Raw genomic sequence first — 27,157 nt, forward strand, 5'->3', positions numbered from 1 at the left:
GGATGGTTTCTTATCACATTTTGGCTTATCCTGTCTACACTATGAAAGAACCTATTATGTCATCAGCTAAATTAATACCTACTGCAGCCAAATATGTAAGTCCTGTTACGCTCTGGAACAGAAAACTACATTTTCTTGCGACAAGATGTTGCTAAGATAAGAGTTCTTAGAAAATCTCAAAGACATGCTTAGAAAGGGGTCCAGGGATAATGCTGGCATGATGAGAGGTCACAAGGGGAAGAGCTGCAGAGAGGTCTTTGGAAAGAGCATTTGTGATACACCACAGTACTCACCTTGTCCACGATAGGTACTTCGCCACAGATCACGAATAATTTTATTGATTTCTTCCATTTTCATACTGTGAAACTTCATTATTGCTCTGGGAAGAAGAAGACATTTGTACTTTATATAAAAGATATATAATTATGTGTAATAGTAATATTAAAATACATAAAATTTATAATGTATATAACAAAAATATAAATAACTTCCTCAATATTTTCAATGGTAAAAGAATATATAGTAAGAGCTAGAAAAAATAAATATCACCAAAACTTTGCTGCTTGGCTGGTACTGAAAATTAGCAGGCTTATTTCTAGTGATCCAGGGTTACCCTTCTCCATATTCACTATCTAGGATACAACACATACTCCCTTAAGTAAATACTTGAATACTGTGAAAAATTCAGGAAATGTACTTTTTTTTTTTTTTTTTTGAGACAGTCTTCCTCTGTCGCTATGCTGGAGTGCAGTGGTGCGATCTTGGCTCACTGCAACCTCTGCCTCCTGGGTCCAAGCAATTCTCCTGCCTCAGCCTCCCGAGTAGCTAGGACTACAGGTGCACACCACCATGCCCAGCTAATTTTTGTATTTTTTTTTAGTAGAGATGGGGTTTCACCATGCTGGCCAGGATGGTCTCCATGTCTTGACCTCGTGATCTGCCCGCCTTGGCCTCCCAAAGTGCTGGGATTACAGGCATGAGCCACTGCGCCCGGCCATGGGAACATAATTTTTTAGTAGACTCTTTTCTTAGGCTGTGGTAACTTATTAGAGGGACTGCTTCAACTGATACCCACAGGTCACAGGAAGGCCTGTTGAGTGGACGAGAGGGAGTTAAAGGGGAGGGGAGAATCTCTGGAATTGCCACCTTGTCCCTCTTCTATCACTATTAAGGTTTACCAAAAGCCAGCTTCTTATTTTGATTCCTCAGATCTTAGATTTTTACCAACTGGAAGCTTTGGTTCAGTGAGTACGACTTAGAGGCTTAAGCTGAACTGACCTCAAAATTTTATTTTACCTTTCTATTCACAGATTCAGAAATCCTAATTCTAAATATTAACTTCCATATTTACATTCTAAATCCTAACTCTAAGCACTAACTTCCTAATTAGTCCAGTCGTGTCCCTGTCCTCAATTCTCTTTTAAGGTAATAGTTTCTAAACTACTAAAGAGAAGAAATGTTTGTAAAAACAAAAGTAGCCTGTCAAAACCTAACACTGTTCCCACCACAGTCACCTTTCACCAAAAAGCCCTTAGGTTCTTTGGAAGGGGGTTTATGAACTAATAAAAATGTTGCACTAGTGGTAAAAAGGCAAACATTACTGCGATCAGCCTACAAAGGATGTGAGGCAACTTACTTCCATTTGCAAGCCTCTTATCTGATGCATACAAAAAAAGAAACTGAACATAATGCTACTGCCTCTGTAGAATCATTTCATGATCTTCTGGTTCACCAGCAAGAGAGAAAGAAATGACTCAACATAAATACATTTTAAATATCAGATGAAGGACTGTGAAGTAGTAGAAGACTGGAAAAAACCATATTCTGCTTGTTGATGAGAATGCAACAAGTCTCCATTTTCTACCTTATACATTTAACTCGGCCTAACATTTTATCCTCCTTTCAAAAGGAGACAGAACATCTGATTATTTCCTCAAAACAAAACTCATGGAATGTTTGACCAATCACATAGACTGCCTTCCCATCGCTTACATATTAAGATCCTGATTTTTCAAATGACATTAAAAAAAAGTTACCTTTCCATTCAAGTTAAAAATCTTCAAAAACTAACATAAGCATTCTAATGTGAAGAATGAGCTCCAGACAGGGCAGGGGCGGCCAAGGTGCATACATGCAGTCTCTGCCTTGGCTCCCTTATACAATACAGGTGGTGTATCCTGGCCCATGGCCAGGTCTGCTGAGATAAAGTTGTGGGGAAAAGCTCTAGTTGAGGGAGAGGTCTAGACCCACCAAAGGGTATGTTCCATAGAGTGGATGACTACCACTGTGGGCTGGACCATTAGCACATCTTTGTGTCCTATCTGTCTACTGTGGAATTTACAGCTGTACTGCGTAAGAGATGGGGATGACTAAGGTCACTACAGTAATCTACAGAAGGGAATAACGATGATAATCGTTATTAATGATGACCATTTACCATATGTGAGACAAAACTATGCTAAATAATCAATTTCATTTAATCCTTATGACAATATTGGGAGTTAGATACTGTTATCTCCATTTACCATGAACAAAACTGAGGTTCAATGAAATCAGTAACTTGTTCGAGATCAGAGAAAAGTGGCTAGGATATTCATAGTCCTTGAATATAATAATTAAAATTGAAAAGGCCGTCAAAATTCCATCTTTTAAAGCCACCAGACTCAGTTTTATGAGAGAATGTTACCAAATCTTCAAGGTACACCTAGCTCCCAAGTATGTAACATATGGCACAGCAAGGAGAAACATAGTAAAAGGAGGGGGAAAAAAGCACATGTCTATTTTGCTTATGAATATAAACATTCTAAATAAAACCAAATTTAGTAGTAAGGGTGGTAAAAAGAATATATCATGACCAGGTAGTGTTTATACAAAGAAAGAAACAGGAAAATTGGGAAAAAAAAAAATCAAGATAATTGTAGTAACAGATTAAAAAGAAAAAATAATTTCAATAGATGTCAAAAACACATTTCATGTACTAGAACACTGAATTTTGATTAAATATCCTAAGTGAAAAATAGAAGAACGTTTTCTTAACTGGATAAAATGACTCCCTCAGATATCCATAGCAAGCATCAAATTTAATTGAAAATATATAGAAATGTTCCTCTTAAAACTAAGAAGAAGATAAAAATGCCTCCTATTATGGCTGCTCTCAAATCTTGTCCTGGAAACCCCTAATGATTCAGAGATTTCACAATTCAAATCTCTTAACTAAAAAGAAATGAAAAAAGAGAGAAAAGCCTGTCATTGTTTTTGCAGGTGACAGAATTGTACACTTAGAAAATCCAAGAAAATCAACTGAAAAATTATTAAGACTAATGAGGTGGCCAGAAATAAATATATAAAAATGAAGTTTTATTATCTAGAGGCAAATGCCAATAGGAAAGACAATAGAAAAAAAGGATCCTAATCATCAATAAAAACCATAAAATGCCAAGGTATAAGTCTAACAAGGTATAGGAGCTAGAAGAAAAAGCTGTAAAACTTTACAGTAGGAGAAAAGGAAATGATTGAATAGAATATGCACACGCAGGAGTCCACATGGTAGATTCTATATTATAAAGGCATTCAATCTCCCCAAAGAATCCATAAATGCAATCCAAACAAAAATCCCAGTAAGATTTAAAAAATGCTTAATAGAATCCACAAACTGACTCTAAAGTTCATATAGAAGAGATAATGAAAAAGAAGAATCTCAGTGAAACAGGAATAAATTTTAAAAGTTGGTGGACAAAGGAAAATCCAGAATAAACCCAAAGGCATATACCACATTAGTTTATAACTACAACAGTTCAAATCAACTGGAAAGGTTTCAATAGTATTGCAAAGAATTAAAAAATATATATTACTACCCTTTGTCCAACCTCAAAATAAAATACAAATGAATGAAAGGATTTAAACAAAGTATTTGGGCAGCTGAGGTGGAAGGATTGCTTGAACATGGAGTTTGAGACCAGCCTGGGAAACATAGTGAGACCCCATCTCTACAAAAAAATTAAATTGTCGGGTATGGTGGCAAGTACCTGTAGTTTCAGCTCCTTGTGAGGCTGAGGTGAGGGGATCACCTGAGCCCAGGAAGCTGAAACTACAGTAAGCTGTGATCAAGCCCCTGCACTCCAGCCTCGGTGACAGAGTGAGACCCTGTCTTAAAACATGAATCAGATTAAATTTAATGAGCAAAAAAAAAAAAAAAAAAAAAAAAAAAAAAAAAAAAAAAAAAAAAAAAAAAAAAAAAAAAAAAAACTAAGGCAAAATAAAACTATCAAAAGAAAACATTTTGATAATTTTTAGGACTGGAAAGCCCTTTCTAAATAAGGAACAAAATTGAGAAGCCATAAATCAAAAGACTAAAGATCTGACTATGTAAAAATTAAAAGTTACAAAAGATACCACAAAGAACGTTGATGCGGCTGGCCACAGTGCCTCATGCCTATGATCCCAACACTTTGGGAGGCCGAGGTAGGCAGGTCACTTGAGCTCAGGAGTTTGAGACCAACCTGACCAACATGGTGAAATGCTGTCTCTACTAAAAATACAAAATTAGCCAGGTGTGGTGATGCATGCCTGAGTAGGCTGAGGCAGAAGAATCGCTTGAACCCAGGAGACAGGGATTATGCCACTGCACTCCAACCGGGACGACAGAGCTAGACTCTGTCTCAAAACAACAACAACAACAAACAACTGGAAATAGGTACTTGAAATGTATATGAAAAGAATTAACATCCAGAATCTATTAAAATGTGACAAATCAAGAAAAAGACAACCTAGGAGAAAAACGGGCAAAGAGATACGAATAGGTAATTTTTAAAGAAATACAAGTAGCCAACATATGAGTAGACATTTAACTTCACTAGTAGACAGGGAAATGTAAATTAAAGTGCAAGCGCTTTTTTGTGCAACCCATAAAATGGTCAGTAACAAAATCCAGACATGGAAATGGGCATTTTGATATACTACTGGTGGAAATTTTTTAAGTGTTTTTTAGAAGGTAATTTGGTACTAAGTAAAAAGTATACATAACCTCTGAGCCAGTAACTCCATTTCTAGGAAACTATCTTTTTGATATATCTGCTCTAGTGTGCAAAGACACACCCTGCAGCATTATCTGTAGTAGCACATATTTAAAAGCTTTCTACTATGTTCAATAGTGGCTAAAGTAGGTATCATGCATTTTACAGAATATGCAGCCATTAAAAATAAAAGGTACTTGAATATATGAACATGAAAGATTATCACATGTTAAATGGAAAAAAAAAGCTCAGAAAAATACCTACTTTGTGAAAATGCTTGCATAGAAACAAAAAAGATGTATTTGGGTGTACTACGTGCAGAGCCATTGTGAAAGAAATGAAAATACATCACAAATGTAATAATTCTTAAGGGCTGAATGAAACTTAGACATTGTCATGGAAATGAACCTAAGTCTACCTTGAAGTGTGTTCTGTGATTTGAGTTATGGAGTATGGGGAAAGCCCAAATATCTGTAATACAATGCTCAATGGCTTTAGTTGTATAAGTGGTACAAAATATTACGGAATACAAAGGTGGGGAAAAAAGTCACATATGTTTGGGAAGGGCTTCATCAAGGTAACATTCCAAGGAGGAGAAATAGCACAGGAAAATATGGGACATCTTTAGGGAACAAAATTGTTTGGTTAGAACACAATTGGTATCAAGAATTGAAATGGGAAAGCCCAGGTATGGAAGTCTTTCCTAAAATTAGAGGGGAATAGGGACCACCAGCTTTAGGAAAATTAAGCTGGAAGTATAATGGGTGGAGGTGGAGGTGGGGGTGGGAAGGAAGGTAAGAGGGAAGAGGTGGAAAGCTACCATGGTAATATGTGAGAGTTACTTAGGGTGAAGCCATGGAAAGCAAGCAGTTCTCGGATGGGCACGGTGGCTAAGGCAGGAGGATCGCTTGAGCCCAGGAAGTCGAGGCTGCAGTGAGCTGTGGTCATAGCACTGCACTCCAGCCTGGGTGACAAAGTGAGATCCTGTAAAAGAATCCTATAGGAGCTACTGAGTGACATATAGTGGCCCGATTAACACACTTTTATCACTTGGACTTTACAGGCATTTAACATCAAATAAACTAAAGAATGATCTTGAAAGTCCATGACTGTCTGCTGAGGCAAAGATTTGAATTTCATGGGCTGCAAACTGTTATGGTTAAGTAGTCATCTGGCTAGCGTATCAGCTCCACTACCTACCTGGAATATGCACATCTCTCAGTTAAATGCATATACTAATTTATGTGAAGTAGTATGATTTCTTTGTGAAAACTGGTTCTCAAAAGAAAGTGAGAGGCTGGACAAGGTGGCTCACGCCTATAATCCCAGCACTTTGGGAGGCCGAGGTAGGTAAATCACTTGAGGTCAGGAGTTTGAGACCACCCTGGCCAATATGGTAAAAACTCCATCTCTACTAAAAATACAAACATTAGCCGGTGTGGTGGTGGGCACCTGTAATTGGGAGTTGGGAGGCTGAGGCAGGAGGATCACTTGAAGCAGGAGGTGGAGCCGAGATTGCACCACTGCACTCCAGCCTGGGTGACAGAGCAAGACTCTGTCTCAAAAAAAAAAAAGAGAAAGAAAGTAAGAAGCTCTAAGATCTAAGAAAATAATGATGTATAAATTACTTTAGTCTGATAGTTAAATACTCATTAAGAGTCTGAAAGATTTCATTAAAAATTTCGGTAACAATTGATGACATCTTATGAGGACAAATGATGGCTTTAGTGGCATTTATATTTCTGGTAATCCATGGAAGTCTTAACAACCTTGTCCAGCCTGCCTTATTGTTGTCCTGTTTTGTTTTAGGCTTTTAGCAGACTGAAGCCATGGTTTTTAGTTTCTGTCTCTAGTGATAAGGAGAAAACAGGGATGAGGAAGAGGCTTTACTGGCCCAACCAGAAACAGAAGCTAAGAACCCATGACTGGATTCCTTCCCTTGGTCACCCCATAGGCCAACAGCTCACTTTCTGGGAGAGGACCCGTCTAGCTCTTGCTTCTTTCCCTATTTAAACCATGTCTGAGACCCAAGCCACTGAGGAAGCTTAGCTATCACTGTGGAAAATCTGAACTGATGCTCAAAATCAGAAGTGTATATAAAAAGGTGAACTTGAACTGGATTTCCCTATAGTCTCAAGCTATCATTGAATAAAACATTAATTGGAAGGGCCAAATACACATGTGCTTTTTTCCTAATTAAAAATATTAGTTCAGACGCATGATAAAAAGTCTTAAACAAGTTGGAAAAAAGCAGTGAAGATTATATAATACTTACAAAGACATTTTTCAACCGTATATTATCCTCATCCTTGTATTTAAAATTGTACCAAACTTTGAGACATATATTGGTTGCTGAAAATTTTGCCATGACCATTGTTATCTTTTATTGCATTGGATACTCTTCCCAACCTAGGTACTTAACTACCATAGGAACTTCTTGTCTTCCTACATTTGGGTGAGTGGATCTCCTCTTGCATAAGAAATGGTATGTTCCACTGAGTATCATGTTCCAAACCAACAGTGACTTTTATTATGTAGCAAAACTCAAAATCCCTAATTTGCCAAACTTAAGTTACTTTAAAAGTGAGCTTTTTTTCTAGATAAGACCCTTTAAACTATTAAATTTCCTAAAATCCTTAAGCCTATTAATTTTCTTTAGTTAGACTCCCAAACATAGCTTTTACAATTCAGCCTATGGTTCAACCACTATGGCAAGACAGACATCTGTTTAGGTGTGAAGCACCACTGGCTATCTTTGGGTTTTGTAATCTACCCTCTTGATGCTGCAGGAGCTACTGTGAAACCTTACTGCATCCATGGTCATGATGGAGATGGTGACTATAAGGTGAGACCTGAATAAAGCCCTCATCTGAAGTTCCCCTTGAATGTAGGGACCCAGGCTCTGAACAGCCTCACAGAAAGCTGGCTGCCTTGGATGCAAAACTGTAAAGATTGTGTGTTTACAATCAGTCTCAAAGGAAGTATAACCTAATAAGCAACCTTCCACATCTGGGGAAAGATGAGAGTAGAACATTTTGGGCATAGGGTAGAACACCATAACTTGAGTGATATATTCTAAAATCATTTAATTTAAATTGGTATATTCTATTAGTATGGAGTAATACATTTCAAATGATGGATAATTTCCCCCTTTTCATCTATGTGTCTCTGACCATTGCCAATGTCTATACTTAGTGATGTTTTTAGATGATTACTAATAACAGATGATGGTAATCAGCTTTTCTTGAAAATGCACTGCTAATTTCCTGTGTTACCTTAAATAGACAGCTGAACGCAACAATTACACTGACTGCACGCTTTATTCTAAGAGGTGAAAGAATGAGGGAAATTTTGGACCTTACTTTCTTCTGGGTGAGAAGGCAAATTTAAGCTCACAGTATAAACCTTGAGAAGGCTACTGTTTGCAAGTATAAGTGCACAAAGACTCAATTTTGGGGAAATCTGTATCACTTCTTTTCTTTTTATTTAAATAGAAGAAGCCATCTGATTACCAGGTAACAAAACTCAGTAAACAGCCTGGCTTTGTTTCTTAAGCAAGCCTAAATTGCTAGAAAGCATTCCTGTACATCTCCAGCCCTGCCTGGCTCCACCAAGCTCCCTCACAGGTCCTCACTCTGCTCAGCATGATGCCTCTGTGATTGGGGGCCCTTTCTCTGCCAAGAAGCCCTTATTCTTATCCAAGGCCCACATCAAAAACAGACTATTGAGCACCTACCAAGGTCTCCCCCACTGGACTGTCAGCAGTTTGCAGGAGGGACAGGGTACGATACTCCTGTTTTCCCAGAGCCAGACAAGAAAGGGGCAGAGCGGGGACTGTTGAATTCTTCTTTATTTTTTCTCCTTTAGCTTAATCTTGGAAGTGAAGGGAATTCTTATTCCTGCTGTCACTGGTTCTCAGGGTATGCAGGAGAGCTCCTATGTATGATTTTCCATTCAGTTAATGTGAAAGCCCAGGTCTGCAGGTCAATGGGCTTGTAAGTAAGAGAAGAGCGGACCTTGCAGCAGATTACTTACAAGTAAAATTTAAAACAAAACCAACCTGCTTATCTAACTTGGTCCCTCAGTCCACTCTAACTATTGCCCCATTTTTCTTGCTCCCCATCACAGGAGAGGTTGTTATAAAAATTATCTACATTCGCTGTCTCCATTTCTTACCTCCCCTTCTCTCCCCACCCAACTCCACCAGGCTTCATTTCCGACTGCGCCTCTGACTGCTCCTCAGTCATTAACAACTTCCATTTTGTCAAATTCAAGGGCCACTTCTTAGTCCTTATTTGACCCCAAATAGCATTAGATTCTTGATATATTTTCTTCACTCTGTTTTCAAGATGCCACATCTTTTAAAATTTCTTCCCACCTCATCAGCTGCTTATTTACTGAATTTGGAAACATAAGGAGTGCTGGGACCTTTCCCTTTTTTCTCTATGCTCATTCCACATATGACCTCATCCCACAGGTTAAATGCCAAGGATATGCTGACGACTCCCCAATATACACCTTTCCCTTGAACTAGACTTGAGAGTATATATCCAACTGCCTGATGGACATCTCTACTTAGATGTCTACAGGCACTTCAAGCTTAAAGTGTACAAAACAGAACTACAGATTTTCTCTCCCCAGTCATATCCATTTCAAGGAATGGCAACTTGTTCCCCCAATATCCTGTTGTTCAAGTAAAAATATTAGGAGTAACTTTTGTTCTTTTCTTTACTTTTCTTCCCTTACACTCAATTCAGAAGTAAGGCCTGTCAACTCTCTCTCCAGAACAAATCCCAAGTCTGTCACTTCCCTCTATTTTCACTGCTACCATCTGATCCAGCCCACCATTATCTCCTGGTTACAAGTATCCTCACTGGTCTCTTTGCTTTTTTCCTTGCCTTTTACAATCCATTCTCCACACACAGCAGCCAGTGCAATTTCTTCCAACTAGAAATCAGATTATATTACTTCCCTGCTTCAAACCCAGCAGTGACTTCCCAATGCAGTCAGAATGAAATAAAACTTTAACACAGTTGCAAGGCATGACATACTCTGGGATTTGTCTATCTCTGACTATATTCCAGCCATGCTTGCCTTCTTCCTGATCCTTGGACACTTTCTGTTTGTACTGGTCTTGGCTGATGCATTAACTACTCTCTCTACCCAGAATGCCTGCACCTCCATTTTTTGCATATCTTGCTCCCTTCTCATCAGGTCCCAGCTTAAAGGCCCCTCCATTACTCTCACATTGTTCATTTTCACTGTAATACCTATTACTACTTGCCATTTTATTATTTTTAAATTTTGTTTCTTCATCCTTGTACACGTATCTAGAACAGTATCATGCATATATGTACTCAAATTTTTATTGAACAAAATCCTAATATATAACTGTACTTTATGTACACATATCTCACTGAAGAGTTATAAAATATATAGAAATAACTTATGGTTCCAAACCAGGACGTGTAAGTAACAGTTAAAATGCTTTTATATTAATACTAGTTTTTTAATGGTTAAAAAAAAGGTCACATCCATAATCCCAGCACTTTGGGAGGCTGAGGAGGGCAGATCACTTGAAGCCAGGAGTTCAGAACCAGCCTGGCCATCGTGGCAAAAACCTCGTCTCTACTAAAAATACAGAAATTAGCCAGGTGTGGTAGCACACGCCTGTAATCCCAGCTATTCAGTTGGCTGAGGCACGAGAATCGCTTGAACCTGGGAAGCAGATGTTACAGTGAGCGGAGATCACACCACTGTACCCCAGCCTAAAAAAACCAGTGAGACCCCGTCTCAAAAAAAAAAAAAAAAAAAAAAAAAAAAAGCCAGGGGGCCACTATGGTAGCCGCATGTCACAGTGGTTCTGAGATCTAATTTTATCTCTACCATTTACCTAGGTAATCTTGGGTAGGCTGCTTAATCTCTCTGATACCTGTCCTTTAAAACAGGGTTAGATAAAATAATTAAATTGGTTACGGCTATCATGAAGTATTCAGTTGATATTAGTGTCTTCTGTGCACAGCCGTCAACCTCAAAGAATGTTTAAATTGGAATAACAGAAACCTACATTTTCTTAACAAATTTAGTTCTTTACTGCTATTAAAGAATAGAGAACTTAACAACTTATGTTAAAGAATAGAACATGACAAAGAAAGCTGGACTAAATCGCCTCTGAGCTTTTCTGACTCTATACTGAGTAATAGTATAGATTTTTTTAAATTCCACTTTAAAGATGAGGAAACAAAAACTCAGTGTCTAAATAATTTGCTAAATATCATCAGTCAGGACTCAAAATCATCACTATGGAGAACAGTGTGGAGGTTCCTAAAAAAACGAAAGACAGAATTACCGTATGATTCCACAGTCTCACTTACTGGATATTTATGCAAAGGAAATGAAATCATTAGGTTGAAGAGATACCTGCACTCCCATGTTTATTGCAGCACTATAAATAATACCCAAGATTTGGAAGCAATATGAAAGTCTATCAACAAATTAGATAAACAAAATGTGGTTCTGGCCAGGTGTGGGCAGTGGCTCACGCCTGTAATCCCAGCACTTTGGGAGGCTGAGGAGGGAGGATCATTTGAAGTCTGGAGCTCAAGACCAACATGGCCTACATGGCAAAACCCGTCTCTACTAAAAATACAAAAATTTGCCAGGTGTGGTGGCAGGCACCTGTAAACCCAGCTACTCGGGAGGCTGAGACAGAAGAATTGCATGAACCCAGGAGGCGGAAGTTGCAGTGAGCTGAAATCATACCACTGACCTCCAGCCTTGGCAACAGAGACTCTGTCTCAGTGGCAGGCGGGGGCGGGACGGGGAGGGACAAAGAAAAAAAAACCAAACAGTGATTCATATACACAATGGAGTACTATTCAGCCATAAAATAAAATGAGAGCCTGTCATTTGCAATAACATGGATAGAACTGAAGGACATTATGTAAAGTGAAATAAGCCAGGTACAGAAAGACAAACTTTGCATGTTCTCATTCATTTGTGGAAGTGAAAAATTAAAACAATTGAACTCATGAAGACAGTGGAGAGGACAGTTACCAGAGGCTGGGAACGGCAGTGGAGATGTAATGGGTACAAAGATATAGTCAGAATAAGATCTAGTATTTGATACCACAACAGGGTGACTACAGTCAGTAACAATTTGTTGTACATTTAGAAATAACTAAAATAGTATAATTGGAATGTATTTAGCATAAAGCAGCGATAAATGCTTGAGGTGATAGATACCCCATTTACCGTGATATGATTATTTTTTATTTTTATTTTTTTTGAGATGAGCTCGCACTGTCGCCCAGGCTGGAGTGCAGTGGCACAATCTCCACTCACTGCAACCTCTGCCTCCCAGGTTCAAGTGATTCTCCTGCCTCAACCTCCCGAGTAGCTAGGATTACAGGCGCCTGCCACCACACCCGGCTAATTTTTTGTATTTTTGGTAGAGACGGGGTTTCACTATGCTGGCAAGGCTGGTCTTGCGCTCCTGACCTTGTGATCTCTCCACCTCAGCCTCTCAAAAGTGCTGGAATTACAGGCGTGAGCCACCACGCTGGCCTTGTTTTTATTTTTTTTATAGAGATGGAGTCTCTGTTGCCCAGCCTGGAGTGCAGTGATGCCATTTCGGGTCACTGCAACCTCCGCCTCCTGGGTTCAAGCAATACTCCTGCCTCAGCCTCCCAAGTAGCTGGGACTACAGGTGCGCACTGCCACACCCAGTTAATTTCTTTTGTATTTTAGTAGAGATGGAGTTTCACCATGTTGCCCAGGCTGGTCTCGAACTCCTGAACTGAGGCCTTCTGCCCAGCTTGGCTTCCCAAGGTGCTAGGATTACAGGTGAGCCACCACACCTGGCCTCTGATGTGATTATTATGCACTGTATGCCTGCATCAAATATCTCATGGACCACATAAATATACCTACTATAAAAATTTTAAAAAAAATTTTTTTAAAAGGGTTCAAAATCTGGACATGTGTAATGTTCAGAGACAGCACTTTTAACCATGTATTATGGACTTCTGAGGCCTTTTAAAAATGGTAAAACTTATCATGTTGAATTTTTATACAAAGTCCAATGTCTTGCTTTATAATACCCATTTTCATCACAACCAACTTATCTTATTCTAAATAGAAGTTTTTGTTTGTTTGCTTGTTTGTTTTTTGAGACAGGGTCTCTTTTTGTAACCCCTGCTGGAGTGCAGTGGCACGATCTTGGCTCACTGCAACCCGCCATAGCCTTCTGAGTAGCTGGGATTACAGGTATGTGCTACCATGCTCAGACAACTTTTCTATTTTTTTGTAGAGATGGGGTTCGCCACGTTGCCCAGGTGGGTCTCAAACTCCTGGACTTAAGCAATCCACCCACTTTGGACTCCCAAAGTGCTAGAATTACAGGTATGAGCCACCGTGCCTGGCCAAATGTGTTTTTATTGACAAAAAATCTTTTTTGATTTGTGTCTCTTCAAATAAACCTGTCCTTGCCAGAAGGTTCTGGATCCCCTATTCCTTAATGTTCAATGAATGTTTGATAAGTCTATTGGATACATAGCGTCTGTTGCTAAAGAACTAAAAAAAAAACCTAAAAAGTCCCCTAAAGGCATAAATTCAGTAGCTGAGAAGACTAAAAAGAATTATTAAAGGCAAAAAAAATTAAAAACAAAAAACAAATATATATATGTATAGTCTACTGGGAAGAATTCCTTAAGTTTTGCTTATGTTCCTGTTTCAAAACCTTAAATTCCAAGACTAATCACTTTAAACTGTTGGCTGCATTCAAAGAGGTTAAAAAACAAAAGTTCTCATTTCGTGCAGGCACACAATTCTATGAGCCTTTTTAGACCCAGGGAGCGTTGTAACATTAACCTACCCACTTACAATGAAATGAGACAAAAGATATATCCATGAAATATTCTCAAAAAACTGTTTTAAAAGTTAAACTTAATCTAACAAAAATCTTAGTATATATATTTTTTAAAAAGTTAAAATAATTGGCTCACTCCCACTATTTCACAGCAAATGAATCTAATTTGACTTATATGATTACATACTTCCTAAAACTTGTATATGCCAAAAATACACCAAGGCAATTCTGGGGCCACCTTTGTTATCATCACTAACTAAAAAAGTCCTCACATTGAAACCAGAGTTCTCCTGTCTTCCTGAGCCCTGTGGTCTGAATGCCACTGTTTAGGTTGGTCTGTTGACTATGATTTATCTGACCAGAGTCTCAGAAGAGAAGAGAACCTCTCTGTGTAACTCTCTTAGTGCTAAGGAAAATATTTGCTATTCCAGAAAAAACCAACACCACCAAAATCTAAAGTAACTGATAATTCTCCTGCCACAAATAAACAGAACTGCTAAGTATATTGATAACAAAAATTATTTTAAATTCATAGTTGAGCTCACAAAAAAGAAAGGGAAATCCCTACATAACAGAAACAAAGATAGAACTGAAAACCAGAACAGTTAGTATGTAACCTGACAGACAAACTAAACTTAGGGTAATTATTATTACTATTTCTGTTATTGTTATTTTTGAGACAGGGTCTCGTTCTATTGCCCAGGCTGGAGTGCAGTGCTGCAATCTTGGCTCACTGCAATCACTGCTTCCTGGGTTCAAGCGATTCTCCTGCCTCAGCCTCCCGAGAGCTGGGATTACAGGCATGCACCAACACACCCAAGCTAATTTTTGTATTTTTTAATAGAGACGGGGTTTCGCCATGCTAGTCAGGCTGGTCTCGAACTCCTAACTTCAAGTGATCTGCCCACCTCGACCTCCCAAAGTGCTGCAATTACAGATGTGAGCCACTGTGCCCAGCCATGAACTTGGGGTTATTTTTTTTATATCCTAGGGATTGGTTCTTATTACCCAGGACAGAGGATGAAGGATAGGACTTAAGTGAGGAAGAGGATTAGAAGTGACTCCCAACACAACAAATGGGACTCTTTAAGAGCTATAACGTCAATCCTCAATGAAAGAGTGGAAAATTAGTAAGCTGAAAATTCCAAGTCTTGGGTAAATGCTTTATATAGGTTTGGGGTTCAAAGTTATGCTACCAGTGAGTATAGTCCAGGAACCTACCACTTGAGAAATTAACGAAAACCCTACATGCAGGCCAATGTTTTCTCTAGAGCTTCTAGTTAATATAAAACTAAAATTTCTCTGTGGATGGACATCCACAAGAAAAGGTCACAAGGGAGTCTCATAGAAAAACATAATGCTGCTAAAGATAAGCACACAATTAAATGTTAATAAAACACACAAAGAAACTTCACTAGGGGATAGAATCAGCATGCAAAACAGCAGAAGCAGACTCCTCAAATGTGAAATTAAAAAATAATAATCTGAAAGAGAATATAAAATATGTATAGTTAAAATGAGTAAAGACACATTCAAGAAGGAATCAAAACACTAAGGAAGAACATACATCACAGGCCTGTCGAGGTGGCTCCCATCTGTAATCCTAGCACTTTGGGAGGCCTAGGTGGGAGGATTGCTTGAAGCCAGGAGTTCAAGACCAGCCTGGGCAACATGATGAAACCTCATCTGTGTTAAAAATACAAAAATTAGTCAGGTGGTGACATGTACCTGTAATTACGGCTACTTGGGAGGCTGAGGAATGAGAGCTGCTTGAACCCAGGAGGTGGAGGCTGCAGTGAGCTGAGATCATGCCATTGCACTCCAGCCTGGGCAACTGAGCCAGACTCTGTTTTAAAAAATTATAAAAAACAATGTAAGTTTCAAGAACAAAATAGAACTTATAGAAAAAAATGAAGGGGAAAAAAAAACAATGACAACAACCCAATAGGCAGTATAAGTAGCAGCTAAATAATTTATGAATTGCAAGGTATATACCCAGAGTCCAGTATATGCAGAAGGGACTAAGCAATGGAGAGGGAAGAGGAGGTTATGGCTAATAAAAAAGTGAAGAAGGGGAAAACAGTGAGAAATGGAGAAAGAATAATATTTGAAGAGATAACGCATGAAAAATCCCTAAAATTGATGAGATATATCAATCCTCAGATCAAAAAGCCAATTCATGAACAAAAGAACTAAAACTGAGTCTAGACACACTATTATAAAAATACAGAACACTGGAGACAAATAGAAAATCCTCAGAGAACCAGAGGAAAAAGGCAGATTACTTTTAAAGGAATAATTCAAATGATTTCTCAACTGTAACCATAGAGACAAACAAAAAATGGAATATTTTCAAAGTGCCAAGAGAACAAAACTGTCAACTAGAACTCTATGCTCCGCTAAACTATCGAATTAAGGGCAAAAACTTCTCAAAGACTGATAAAGAGTTTACCCCTAATAGTTATTCACTGAAAAAAACTAATAAAGGATATACTNAAAAAAAAAAAAAAAAAAAGAAAACTGAACCTAAAGAAGAGAGGCGTGGGATTTAAAAAGCAAGAATGAACAAAGAAATTGCTAAACATGTGGGCTTATGAAACCACCACAATAATTATTACTCATTTGTTATAATTTAAAAACAGGGTAAAACTAAAATATTAGACAACAAAAATAATGCAGATAGGAGAAGATAATTAGTATTCAGGGAGAAGGTAAAACAATTCACATTAAAGCTATGGTTTTTAAACTTTAATATGCATCAGAATCACCCAAAACGCTTGTCAAAAATAGATTGCTGGGCCATACCTCCCAAATTTTTGATCCAGGTCTGGGGTACAGGCTGAGAATTTGCATTTCTAACATGTTCCAGGTGATACTGATAATGGTGTTCCAGGACCACTTTGAAAATTAATGCATATAAGTCAAATAAGTATGTTAAAAATTAAAAGGTAAACACTCAAATAACTAAAGTAGAATACAACTGATCCTTAAACACAGGTTTGAACTGTGTTGGTCTACATTTACGCAGATTTTCTTCCACTTCTGCCATCCGAGACAGCAAGACTGATCCCTCCTCTTCTTCCTCCTCCTCTTCAATGTGAAGAGGACAAGGATGAAGACCTTCATGATGATTCATTTCCACTTAATAGGAAATATATTTTCTCTTATAATTTTTTTTCTTTTCTCTAGTTTATGGTAAGAATACAGCATATAATACATATAATATACAAAATATATGTTAATCAACTGTTTTTGTTATCAGTAAGGCCTCCAGTCAACAGTAGGTTATTAGTAAAGTTCTGGGAGAATCAAAAGTTACATGTGGATTTCTGACTGTGTGGGGGCCTAGTGTCCCTAATCCCCATGTTATATGGTCAACCATGTAACACAAAAAAGGGGAAAAAGAAGAGTCAAGAAAAATAAATCCATCTCCAAAAGGCAGGAAAGGAAAAAAAGATGGCAGAAATAAATTCAATTCTATTGAATAATCACAATGAATATGAAAGGACTAAATTCACTGGTTAAAAGACAGACATACACTGGATAAAGTTCTGATATATGTTGAATATATTATAAAGCTATAGTAATTAAGATGGTGTGAGAAATGGCACAGAGATGGACAAAGTGATCAGAGAAGTAGAACAGAGAACCCAGGACCAACTCAGGAATATATGGAATTCTGAAATAGGACAGAAATGACACTACAGGTCACTGAGAAGAGAATAGCGTATCAATAAATTAAGCCATGACAACTGGTTATTCATAACAGAAAAAATTCAACTTAGAATACTTAAATGTACTTACATGTGAAAGGTAAAATTTAAAACTTTTAGACTAAAATATAGGAGTAGGGAAGGATTTCTTAACAAGACACACCAAGAGCTAACCAGAAAAGGCTGCTAAATTCAACTAACTCAAAATCAAATCCAGTGTCACCAAAAGATGCGATGTAAAAAAGATAAGCATAATGTTGGAAAAGACATTTGTAATACATATAACTGAATGAAAAGGAACTGAAATGCAGAAGAGATAAAGACGACACTTAATAAGAAAAGACCAACAGGGCCAGGAACAGTGCCTCAAGCCTATGACCCCAGCACTTTGGGAGGCCGAAGTGGGAGGACTGCTTGAGCCCAGGAGTTTGAGGTTACACCAAACTATGATCACGCCACTGCACTCCAGCCTGGGTGACAAACAGAAACTCTGTCCCAAAAACAAACAAAAATACAAGACTAATAATGTATGCATAATGATTTATCATTTTAAACCTATAAGGTTGGCAAAGATTAATAAATTTATAAATCCAATGTCAAAGGGTCCGTCCAAAAAACCCTTATATACTGCTAGTAGTATAAATCAGTAAAGCCATTTCTGGAAAATAACATTATTTTGTAAAATGAAGCAAATTCTGCAACACACTCCCACAAATAAAACCTTATACCTTTCATCCAGAAGACATGACAAGACCTGGAAAAAAACCCAAATGTTCATCTATAGGAGAATAGATTCACTGTGGTCTATTACCATAGTAGATTCTGTACATCAGTGAAAATGAATGAACTGTGGTTATAAATAACATGGATAAACAAAAGCAAACCCAAATAAAAAAGTAAATCCTAGAATATCATATCTTTTTAAAGCTCAAAATATGACATATATATATGAAACTTTTTTTAAAAAAGCAGAGAAAGTAAAAATCTTTGTCACTGGTCACTGGTTACACGGAGCGGGGAGGACAGAAGGTTGAGATAAGAAGGGAGCATCTAAGTGGATGCCAATTAGTGATAATGGTAGAATTCTTGGATTGGTTACCAATCCAAGAATGATGAATACTCCTTGATATTAATATGCTTTATATGTTAACTTCATAACTTAAGCTAGTGTGTTTATATACATACATGTATTTTTCCATTCTGTGGTATACATAAAATATCATATTTAGAAAGAAGAAATGAGGGGCCAGATGCGAGGGCTCACACCTATAATCCCAGCTACTCAGGAGGCTGCAAATCACTTGAATCTGGGAGGCAGAGGTTGCAGTGAGCTGAGGTTGTGCCACTGCACTCCAGCCTGGCCAGTAAGACTGAAATTCTGTCTCAAAAAAAAAAAAATGAGGGAAAAGATTACTAAAATATGTTAGTCAATATTCACCGCAATGGGAACAAAATCCTCAGTTTAACACTTACTGGTCAAGAGTCTTATAATAAATATCCAGATCCTTGTTCACAAGTTCTGTTGTCCTCATAACAATCATCATTTCTCTATACTTTTCCTCAGCATCCCGAAATTGCGGTTCTCGAAGTTCTTTCTTAAAATGAATAATTTCTTCCTCATAACCTTTCTGTCGCCCTAATGCCAAACTGTGATTTCTTTTTATATTATCTATGTTCTCTTCCAACTTCTGATGTTCACTGTAAAAAAGAAAAATGACAAATGAGGACCATTTTTTAGCTTTTGACAAACTCAAGTGGAAAAGTCATAGATATCTTTAGATAGGTAAATATCATTCTCCTTGGCAATCAGTATAACAGAGTCTCTCCTTGCTTTTTATTTAAGGCTTCAGTACTAATAAAACCCCTCTCTTCTTTCTCTGCCCCACATAGGTTGCTAAACAGCTAATTTTGTGTGTTGAATAGCAAACCCTCATAGCATGTGATCACCGATAAAGTTCCTGGCCTTTAGACACTAAGTAAAGCACTCTGGTGATTAATATTACACATTCACAAACTTCTGACTGTGAACTGAGAATGCACAATTATCAACACTAAGAAGTTACGAGTAACAGGCTTCATCATTTTGCTTATAATATGTCAAAGGCACAATAGAATTTTATCTGAATTAAATCATATATTAATTTTCTGCAGTAATACTTATTAAAAATTTGGATTCCTCCATGAAAACAAAATTTCTCTTGCACAAGTATAAAAACCATAATAATGACAAGAAGTAAAATATTCAAACTTTTCTGATAATTTAGATTTTACAAATTTCAATGAATGCTTTAAAAATCTTCATTTATTTAACAATCACTTATTAAGCATCGTCTTATGTACCAGGCACTGTTCTCAAATGTATGGGCATCTTACAGTGTTGACTGGATTAGAAGTTTTGTTGACATTTGTTTTGTGTCCTGGTTGAAGAAAGGTTTGAGTAATAGTTGTACTTAGTAATGTGAATGAATGTAAAAAGTATTGTTATGTACCAATCACAGAAGAAATTTTTTAAATATCTGGTTTTGGTCTTTAGCAGCCAAGTATAAATTATTTCACTTCAAAGTTTCTTCTAAAAGCATTACTTTTCCAACTTGCCATGGAAAGTACTAACATTATAATGTAAAACAACTGAAGCTTGGGAACTAGGATATTAAGGTTACATTCCTGGCTTTCATCATAATTTCCTCCGTGATTTTTCTGGGTCTCAGTGTCTTCAGGCATAAAAAATGACGGCTTTCATTTCAAAAAAGATGACAAGGTCTTCTATTTACAAAATCTGATCTCCCTGATACAAGAGAGATTTTAAATAGCTAAACTTAGAGTACTTAACGATAACACAGGATTAACCATTTGTTAGGCTTTATAAATTAAGTTAAACTTCACTTTACTATACCCTTTAGAAAAACCTAAGCATTCATTCATTCAGATTTCTGTATATATTCAAGATGACAAATAAAAACTCTACAAGGAAGGGTTTAAGAAATGAGTGGCCTAGATTTAACCAGCTGAGGTGGTTCACAATCTAAGTATTTGCCTAGTACAACCTTTTACACCAGTCTGGTGCCTTAGCATCAACCAGGTTCTTACAGAATTCCTAAGACAACTCTAAGGCAGTCAAGGCAGGAATAAAATCTTTTCTGCTGTACCCGGAAGGTAGCAACTACAATAAGTAACAATAAAACCAGATAAAGTAAGAATGAGGCTCATCTTATGCTCTGGTGGATGCATAATTACAAATGAGAAAATCTAGAATGAATCTTTGTTGACAAATCACTGTGGCAACAACTCCATTGACAATATTACAGACAGTATGAGCTCTGACCCATGCAAGGTCCATAGGCGCATATTCTCTATGCTTAGTACCACTATTCTATGCAGGAGGCTAGCAGATATATGGTTACTAAGCATGTTCAATACTGAGTAACTACGGCCCATCACTACAGTGTGATCAACAATTCTGTATTACTTCTTCAGTAATTCAGTTCTTAAGGCCATGAAATATAATTGTATCAAAACACTGTTCACCTTCTAGTAACTCTCAAAGGATACTAGACTGAGGCTAAAATTCCTTTAAAACAGTTATTTAATATCCTTCACATTCCAATAATAAAGACCTTTCTTTAAACCACAGATTATTTTAAAAACATACTTTTTCATTTGCAAAACCTGCATTTGACCCATTTCCTTCAAATGTTGTTTTCTTTCTTCTTCAACTTCTTTTAGTTCCTCATTTCTTTTTCTTAAAGTAAGGTTATCCTGTAGCCACCTTTCTTGTATCTAAAGGTAAACATTAAATTAGTTAACAAAAATAACTAAGTTACTAACATGAGATCCATAACAGGCAACTGCTGACAGGAAGTGCCATTTCTGTCTTACTTAGAATCATGTGAAATTCAACAGAAGGAGAATAAGCCAGTGTGAAGGAATCCCTAGATATGGGGCAATCTGGATGGCCCGTCCCCATCCACAGTCACGAGTGTTATACCTCTTGTAGCACAGCTTTTACTGCTCTTTCATGACCATAATCTAAAAACTGGGTCTACTGTTTGATGGGGGGTCTCATAATGATTTGGGCATATATCTGTGTACTTATTTACTTATAAAGTATTAAAATATTTAGCAAAAATGCTAGGAAATTGTATTCACTTAAAAACATAAAAAACAGAAATTTTAGATGGTAAAATTAAAAATATAACTAGATATTTTAATAGCTACATCCCTAGAGGATCATTTTGCATAGGAACACCAGTGATAAAGCCTACTGACCTACAAGATCATAAGAGATCAAATACTGCTATTGAAGTCATCCTCAACTTTTTCTTCCCCGTTCTGTCTCCTAACAAGTACCAAGACTATTAGAACCTGTTAGCCATATGCCACATACAACTTCTACCTTTAGGTTGACAAATAATAAGCACATAAGGCAGTAAGAAGTGCCACACAGTAGTATGTGTCTATGAACTTCATACTTTCTTAGCCACTGAAATGAAATTTCAAATAATTGGCTGTTCTTGTTGAGTAGTTTTGTCCCTCAAATGAGACTCAATCACACTTAGCAGCAGCAGCAACAACAAAATTATTTTCCTGGTGATTAAGATGAACTATGTTGTCAAGAGACAATCATTAGAAAACAATTTGTAAGTTGATTTTTTGGAATTTAACGGCAAATAAATTCCTGCAGAAAGAATGGTGGTTTGGCCCACAAATCCTGTGTGTAGAAAACTTATCCCAAGTTTGGAGTCAGGATTTCTCAAAAAGAGAGCTGGGACCCTCCTGCAATAGCCCCTGCAGCTAAGCTAAACTCAGTGTCATGGGAAGTGGGAGAGATGGACAGATCTGTGGCATTATCTTGCCCCAACAGTAAAAGCCAGGGACTGGTAGATGGGAGAGGGAAGTCAAGGATTTCTCTCACATGCTTAATGTTCACATCCAATCCTGCCCAGGTATGCATGACCATTTTTAGAGTTATCTTTTTCATTTTTAACAGTCAGAAAGTAAGGCTACCTTCATTTTTCCTGGAAATAATATAAACATACAGTTTATCCACAGGGTCCACATCTACAGATTCAACTAACCATGGATCAAAAATATTGGGGGAAAAAACATAATAAAAAAAAATAACAGTACAATACAAAAATACAAATTTAAAATAATACAATATAACTATATAGCATTTATATATTAATATCATAAGCAATCTACAGATTAAAGTATATCACAGGATATGGATAGGTTATATGCAAATACTACATGTGCCATTTCATATATGGGATTTGGGCATCCCACATTTGGGTATCTGTTGTATTGCGGGGTCCTGGAACCAATCCCCTAGAGACACTGAGACAACTGAATACATATCTACTAAAGGCATTATTATAGGTGGTTAAAAGTGACTAAAATAATATGGTTATAAATGTCCTTTGTTGCTAAGGCAATCTAATGTATCACTGTAGCTGCTGTGATTTACCAAGATTCTTTCGTGGGGGACTATGCTAGTTTTTCTTTATTAGGAACAAGGGAATGTGCTACTAGTTACTTTCATCTAATACTGTGTAACATTTGAATTTGCTTTCACGATTGCATGAACGGACTCCTTAAAGTGCTATCACATTTTTAGATGAGATTGATTTTTGGCACAAACTGTTGCTGGTCTGTCTACCTGCATTGTTACCAGAAAGCTAGGCATTTCTTTCTTTTAGGTCAGCTTCCATTATTCTTCCTCTAGTTTTGAAACACTATAATTTCTACCACATCAAGAGTATAATGCTTTGAAGTCAGGTACATCTAGGCTGAAATCACAGTGTTACTGCTTTTAAATTGGATAACTTTGGGCGAATAAAATTCCCTGAACCTCAGTTTCCTTATAACATGGAAACTGAGATTCAGAGAATTTTATTCGCCCAAAGTTATCAATGGGTGATTATACTACTACCAATCATAAATAACTATTGTGTGGCAAGGTGCGATGGTTTACACCTACAATCCAGCACTTTGGGAGGCTGAGGCAGACAGATTACTTGAGGTCAAGAGTTCAAGATCGGCCTGGCCAACACAGTGAAATCCTATCTCTACTAAAAATACAAAAATCAGCCAGGCGTGGTGGTACTCATCTGTAGCCCTAGATACTCAGTAGGTTGAGGCAGGAGAATCACTTGAGCCCAGGAGGCAAACGTTGTGGTGAGCTGAGATTGTGCCACTGTACTCCAGCCTGGGTGACAGAGCAAGACTCCATCTCAAAAAGCAAACAAACAAACAAACAAACAAAAAAACCCAAACTTTTGTGAAGATTAAAGGATCAGTGTATGTAATCAGTATAGTCCCTGGCTCAATAATTGCTAATAACATGACTTTTGGGTCAAATTTGTCCTTTATACTTTAAGCAATGAGAATTCCAATTATAGCCTACAAAATATAAAATATTAGAGAAAGGAAGGGAAAAAGATGCAGTAATAGTATACCACAACTGTTTTTCCATTCTACTAGAAATTTGATAGTATTCAAGTTCTACCTCTGTTACTTTCTGTGACCTTGGGCAAGTCAGGTCACCTCCAGTTCCCTTCATATATCCTTCATCTGAAAAATGAGAAAGGCAGTTTATTATGTTTCCAAATTATTTTATTCTGTGGACTAAATTTAGCAGGGCTTAAATCAGTATGTACAAAATGATTATTAGGCTCCTCAGCTCTTAAATATTAACCCCAATCATCCAACTCAGATGATAGTTAATACATGCAGCTGGTCACCTATGGAAACAAAAATTAGCTGCATTCTAGATACCTGTGAGAGAGTGGCATGCTGAACAGATTACAGTCCAGTGTCCACCAAAAGTCTAGCTGGGAATAACACCACTTCTAGAAGACTGCCTGAAAGCTATGCACTCCATTCAGTGATGGCTCAGTTATTGACAGCTAAAATAACACATCAGAACCTCGAAGGAATTTCAACAAAACACACATATCTCTGCCCAAACCCCCAGGATTCTGATTTACTGGTATGGACTGGAGACACAGACTTGTTTGTTTGTTTCTGAGACAGGGTCTTGCTCTGTTGCTCAGGCTGGAGTGCAGTGGCACGATCACGGCTCACTGCAGTATTGCTCAAGCAATCCTCCCACCTCAGCTTCCCAAGTAGCTGGGACTACAGGTGTGCACCATCACATCTGGCTAATTTTTTGTAGAGATGGGGTTTCACTTATTGCCCAGGATAGTTTGGAATTCCCAGGCTCAAGCAATCTGCCTGCCTCAGCCTCCCAAATTGCTGGGATTATAGGCATGAGCCATTGCACCCAGCCACATATGTATTTTTAGTAACCTAAGTGATTTTTAAAAATCGAGATGTAATTAACATGCCACAAAATTCACCATTTAAACATGTATAATTCAGTGGTTTTAGTTTATTTACAAGTTTACACAACCATCACCACTATCCAATTCCAGAGCATCTGATCAACCCAAAAGGAAACCTCATATTCATCAGCAGTCACTATATTCTTTCCTCATCTCTATCCTCTGGAAACATTAACCTGCTGTCTGTCACTGGATTTACCTATTCTGTACATTTATTATAAGTAGAATCATAAATTATGTGGTTTTTGGGACTGGCTTCTTTTGCTTAGCATGTTTTAAGGGTTCATTCATGTTGTAGCATGTATCCTCCTTTTTATGGCTGAATAATATTCCATTGTATGGGTATACCACATTTTGTTTATCTGCTCATCAGGTGATGACCATTGGGTATGTCCATATTTTGGCTATCATAAATAATGCTGCTATGAGCATTCTTCTACAAGTTGTTGTGGGAACATATGTTTTCAATTTTCTTAGTTTTATACCTAGAGAGAAAAAACTCAGATGATTTACAGGTGCCCCTAGCTAAGAACGTTTGCTTTCTAAACATTCTAACATATATTCCAGGTTTCAATCACATCAACTTCTATAGAACCTCATATCAAAGGATATTGATGCTGAGATACACTCTATTTTTTTTGTAAGCCCTAAGAAGTCTGTTGAAGACTATACAAGTCTTCCTTTGTATGAATAGAGGCATTTTCCTCTAGTCTCAGTACAAGGAACTGATTCTCTTTTAGCACTGACACAACGTGAATGTTGACTAATTGTGACTTCCTCTCTTCATTTTTTTTATTTTTATTTTTTGAGATGGAGGATCACTCTTGTCACCCACGCTGGATTGCAATGGCATGATCTCAGCTCACTGCAACCTCCACCTCTGAGGTTCAAGTGATTCTCTTGCCTCAGCCTCCTAAGTAGTTGGGATTACAGGTGCGTGTCACCATGCCTAATTTTTGTATTCTTAGTAGAGGCAGGGTTTTACCATGTTGGGCAGGCTGGTCTCAAACTCCTGACCTCAGGTTATCTGTCTGCCTGGGCTTCCCATAGCGCTAGGATTATAAATGTGAGCCACTGTGCCTGGCCTCCTGTCTTCATTTGATTACTAGAATCTTTAGCAAGCACATGAGACCTCATGCATACTTTTTATATACTTCTCTCCTGCCTTCATTATTTTCTTGCCCTTAATTTCTACGCTGCCTTGTTTTCCCATTAATTTGAAACATATTTAACATTGCTCTACTGTATATAACTAAGTAAATAATTTCTGGAACAAGGAAGGTTACAAAGTAAACTAATACCATCAGATCCACTAAATTTAGACCATCACCTTAAAAGGGGTCGTAGATTGGTAAATCTTAACAATTTCGTGTATGTATAAAGAGAGCTATTACGAATTTACAGATTATGATTTTATATAGGCAACCACATAAAAGCTAGTGATAATTATTTTGTTATATATGCAGCATAAATTTATACAGTTATTCAGCATGTATTAGGACAGGAAGAGATTTGATTTCCCTTTGACTGATATTTCACGTATTTGAAATTCTTGGTGCTATAGAAATAGACCCAGCAGAATACTAATGTAACTAATCTTTCAAATGATTTTTAGCAATCACTTATAATCCAATGGTTGATAAAGCATTCAAGTAGTAAATTTTGCTTAAAAGAGTAAGAGCAGAGAAAAGGTATAGTTTTTAAAGGCATTAACTACCATGCTTGCATAAGCATGTGATCATAGCTTCTTGATATGATTTTGACTATACTGTAGAAATTTCTTTAGGAGACAATAAATGATATTGGAATGAACCAGAAAATGACTTAATATATAAACATTTTCCTTACAGATAACTTTCAAGATTAAACCATAATCCCTCTTTGTGAATTTATGCTACATAAAGATATGTCAGAATAAGAAAAGATACAGATATATGCTAAAGATACTCACTGTCAAATAGTTTGTGACATGGAAATTAAATCAACCTGAGTAAGTTCTGGTATATACACAAAATGAACTATTCTATAATCATTCAAAAGAATGTGATATATCTGTGAGTTGATCTGTAAAATCAAATTATGTTATGTGAAAAAAGGTACAGAATATATATGACCCCATCCATAAAAGTAAATTTAAATACATATGTGTGTATATATATATGTATATGTATATGTATATATATGTGTATATATATATATGTATTTACATATATACAC

At 37.2% G+C, this 27,157-nt stretch overlaps 1 protein-coding gene across 1 annotated transcript in view; it reads right to left on the reverse strand.

Moving 5' to 3' along the window:
• The window catches only part of RAD50 (RAD50 double strand break repair protein), an 89,924-nt gene that overhangs the window by 5,455 nt on the left and 57,312 nt on the right, over positions 1-27,157 (reverse strand). Inside the window, exons 20-22 of the mRNA XM_017532451.2 lie at positions 21,244-21,371; positions 19,068-19,292; positions 294-379 (exon numbers count right to left, since the gene is read on the reverse strand). Coding sequence (XP_017387940.1) covers positions 294-379; positions 19,068-19,292; positions 21,244-21,371 — 439 coding nt within the window. The remainder of the gene's footprint in view (positions 1-293; positions 380-19,067; positions 19,293-21,243; positions 21,372-27,157) is intronic.

The sequence above is a fragment of the Cebus imitator genome, unplaced genomic scaffold, assembly GCF_001604975.1.
Source record: "Cebus imitator isolate Cc_AM_T3 unplaced genomic scaffold, Cebus_imitator-1.0 Scaffold76, whole genome shotgun sequence".
Taxonomy (NCBI): Eukaryota; Metazoa; Chordata; class Mammalia; order Primates; family Cebidae; genus Cebus; species Cebus imitator.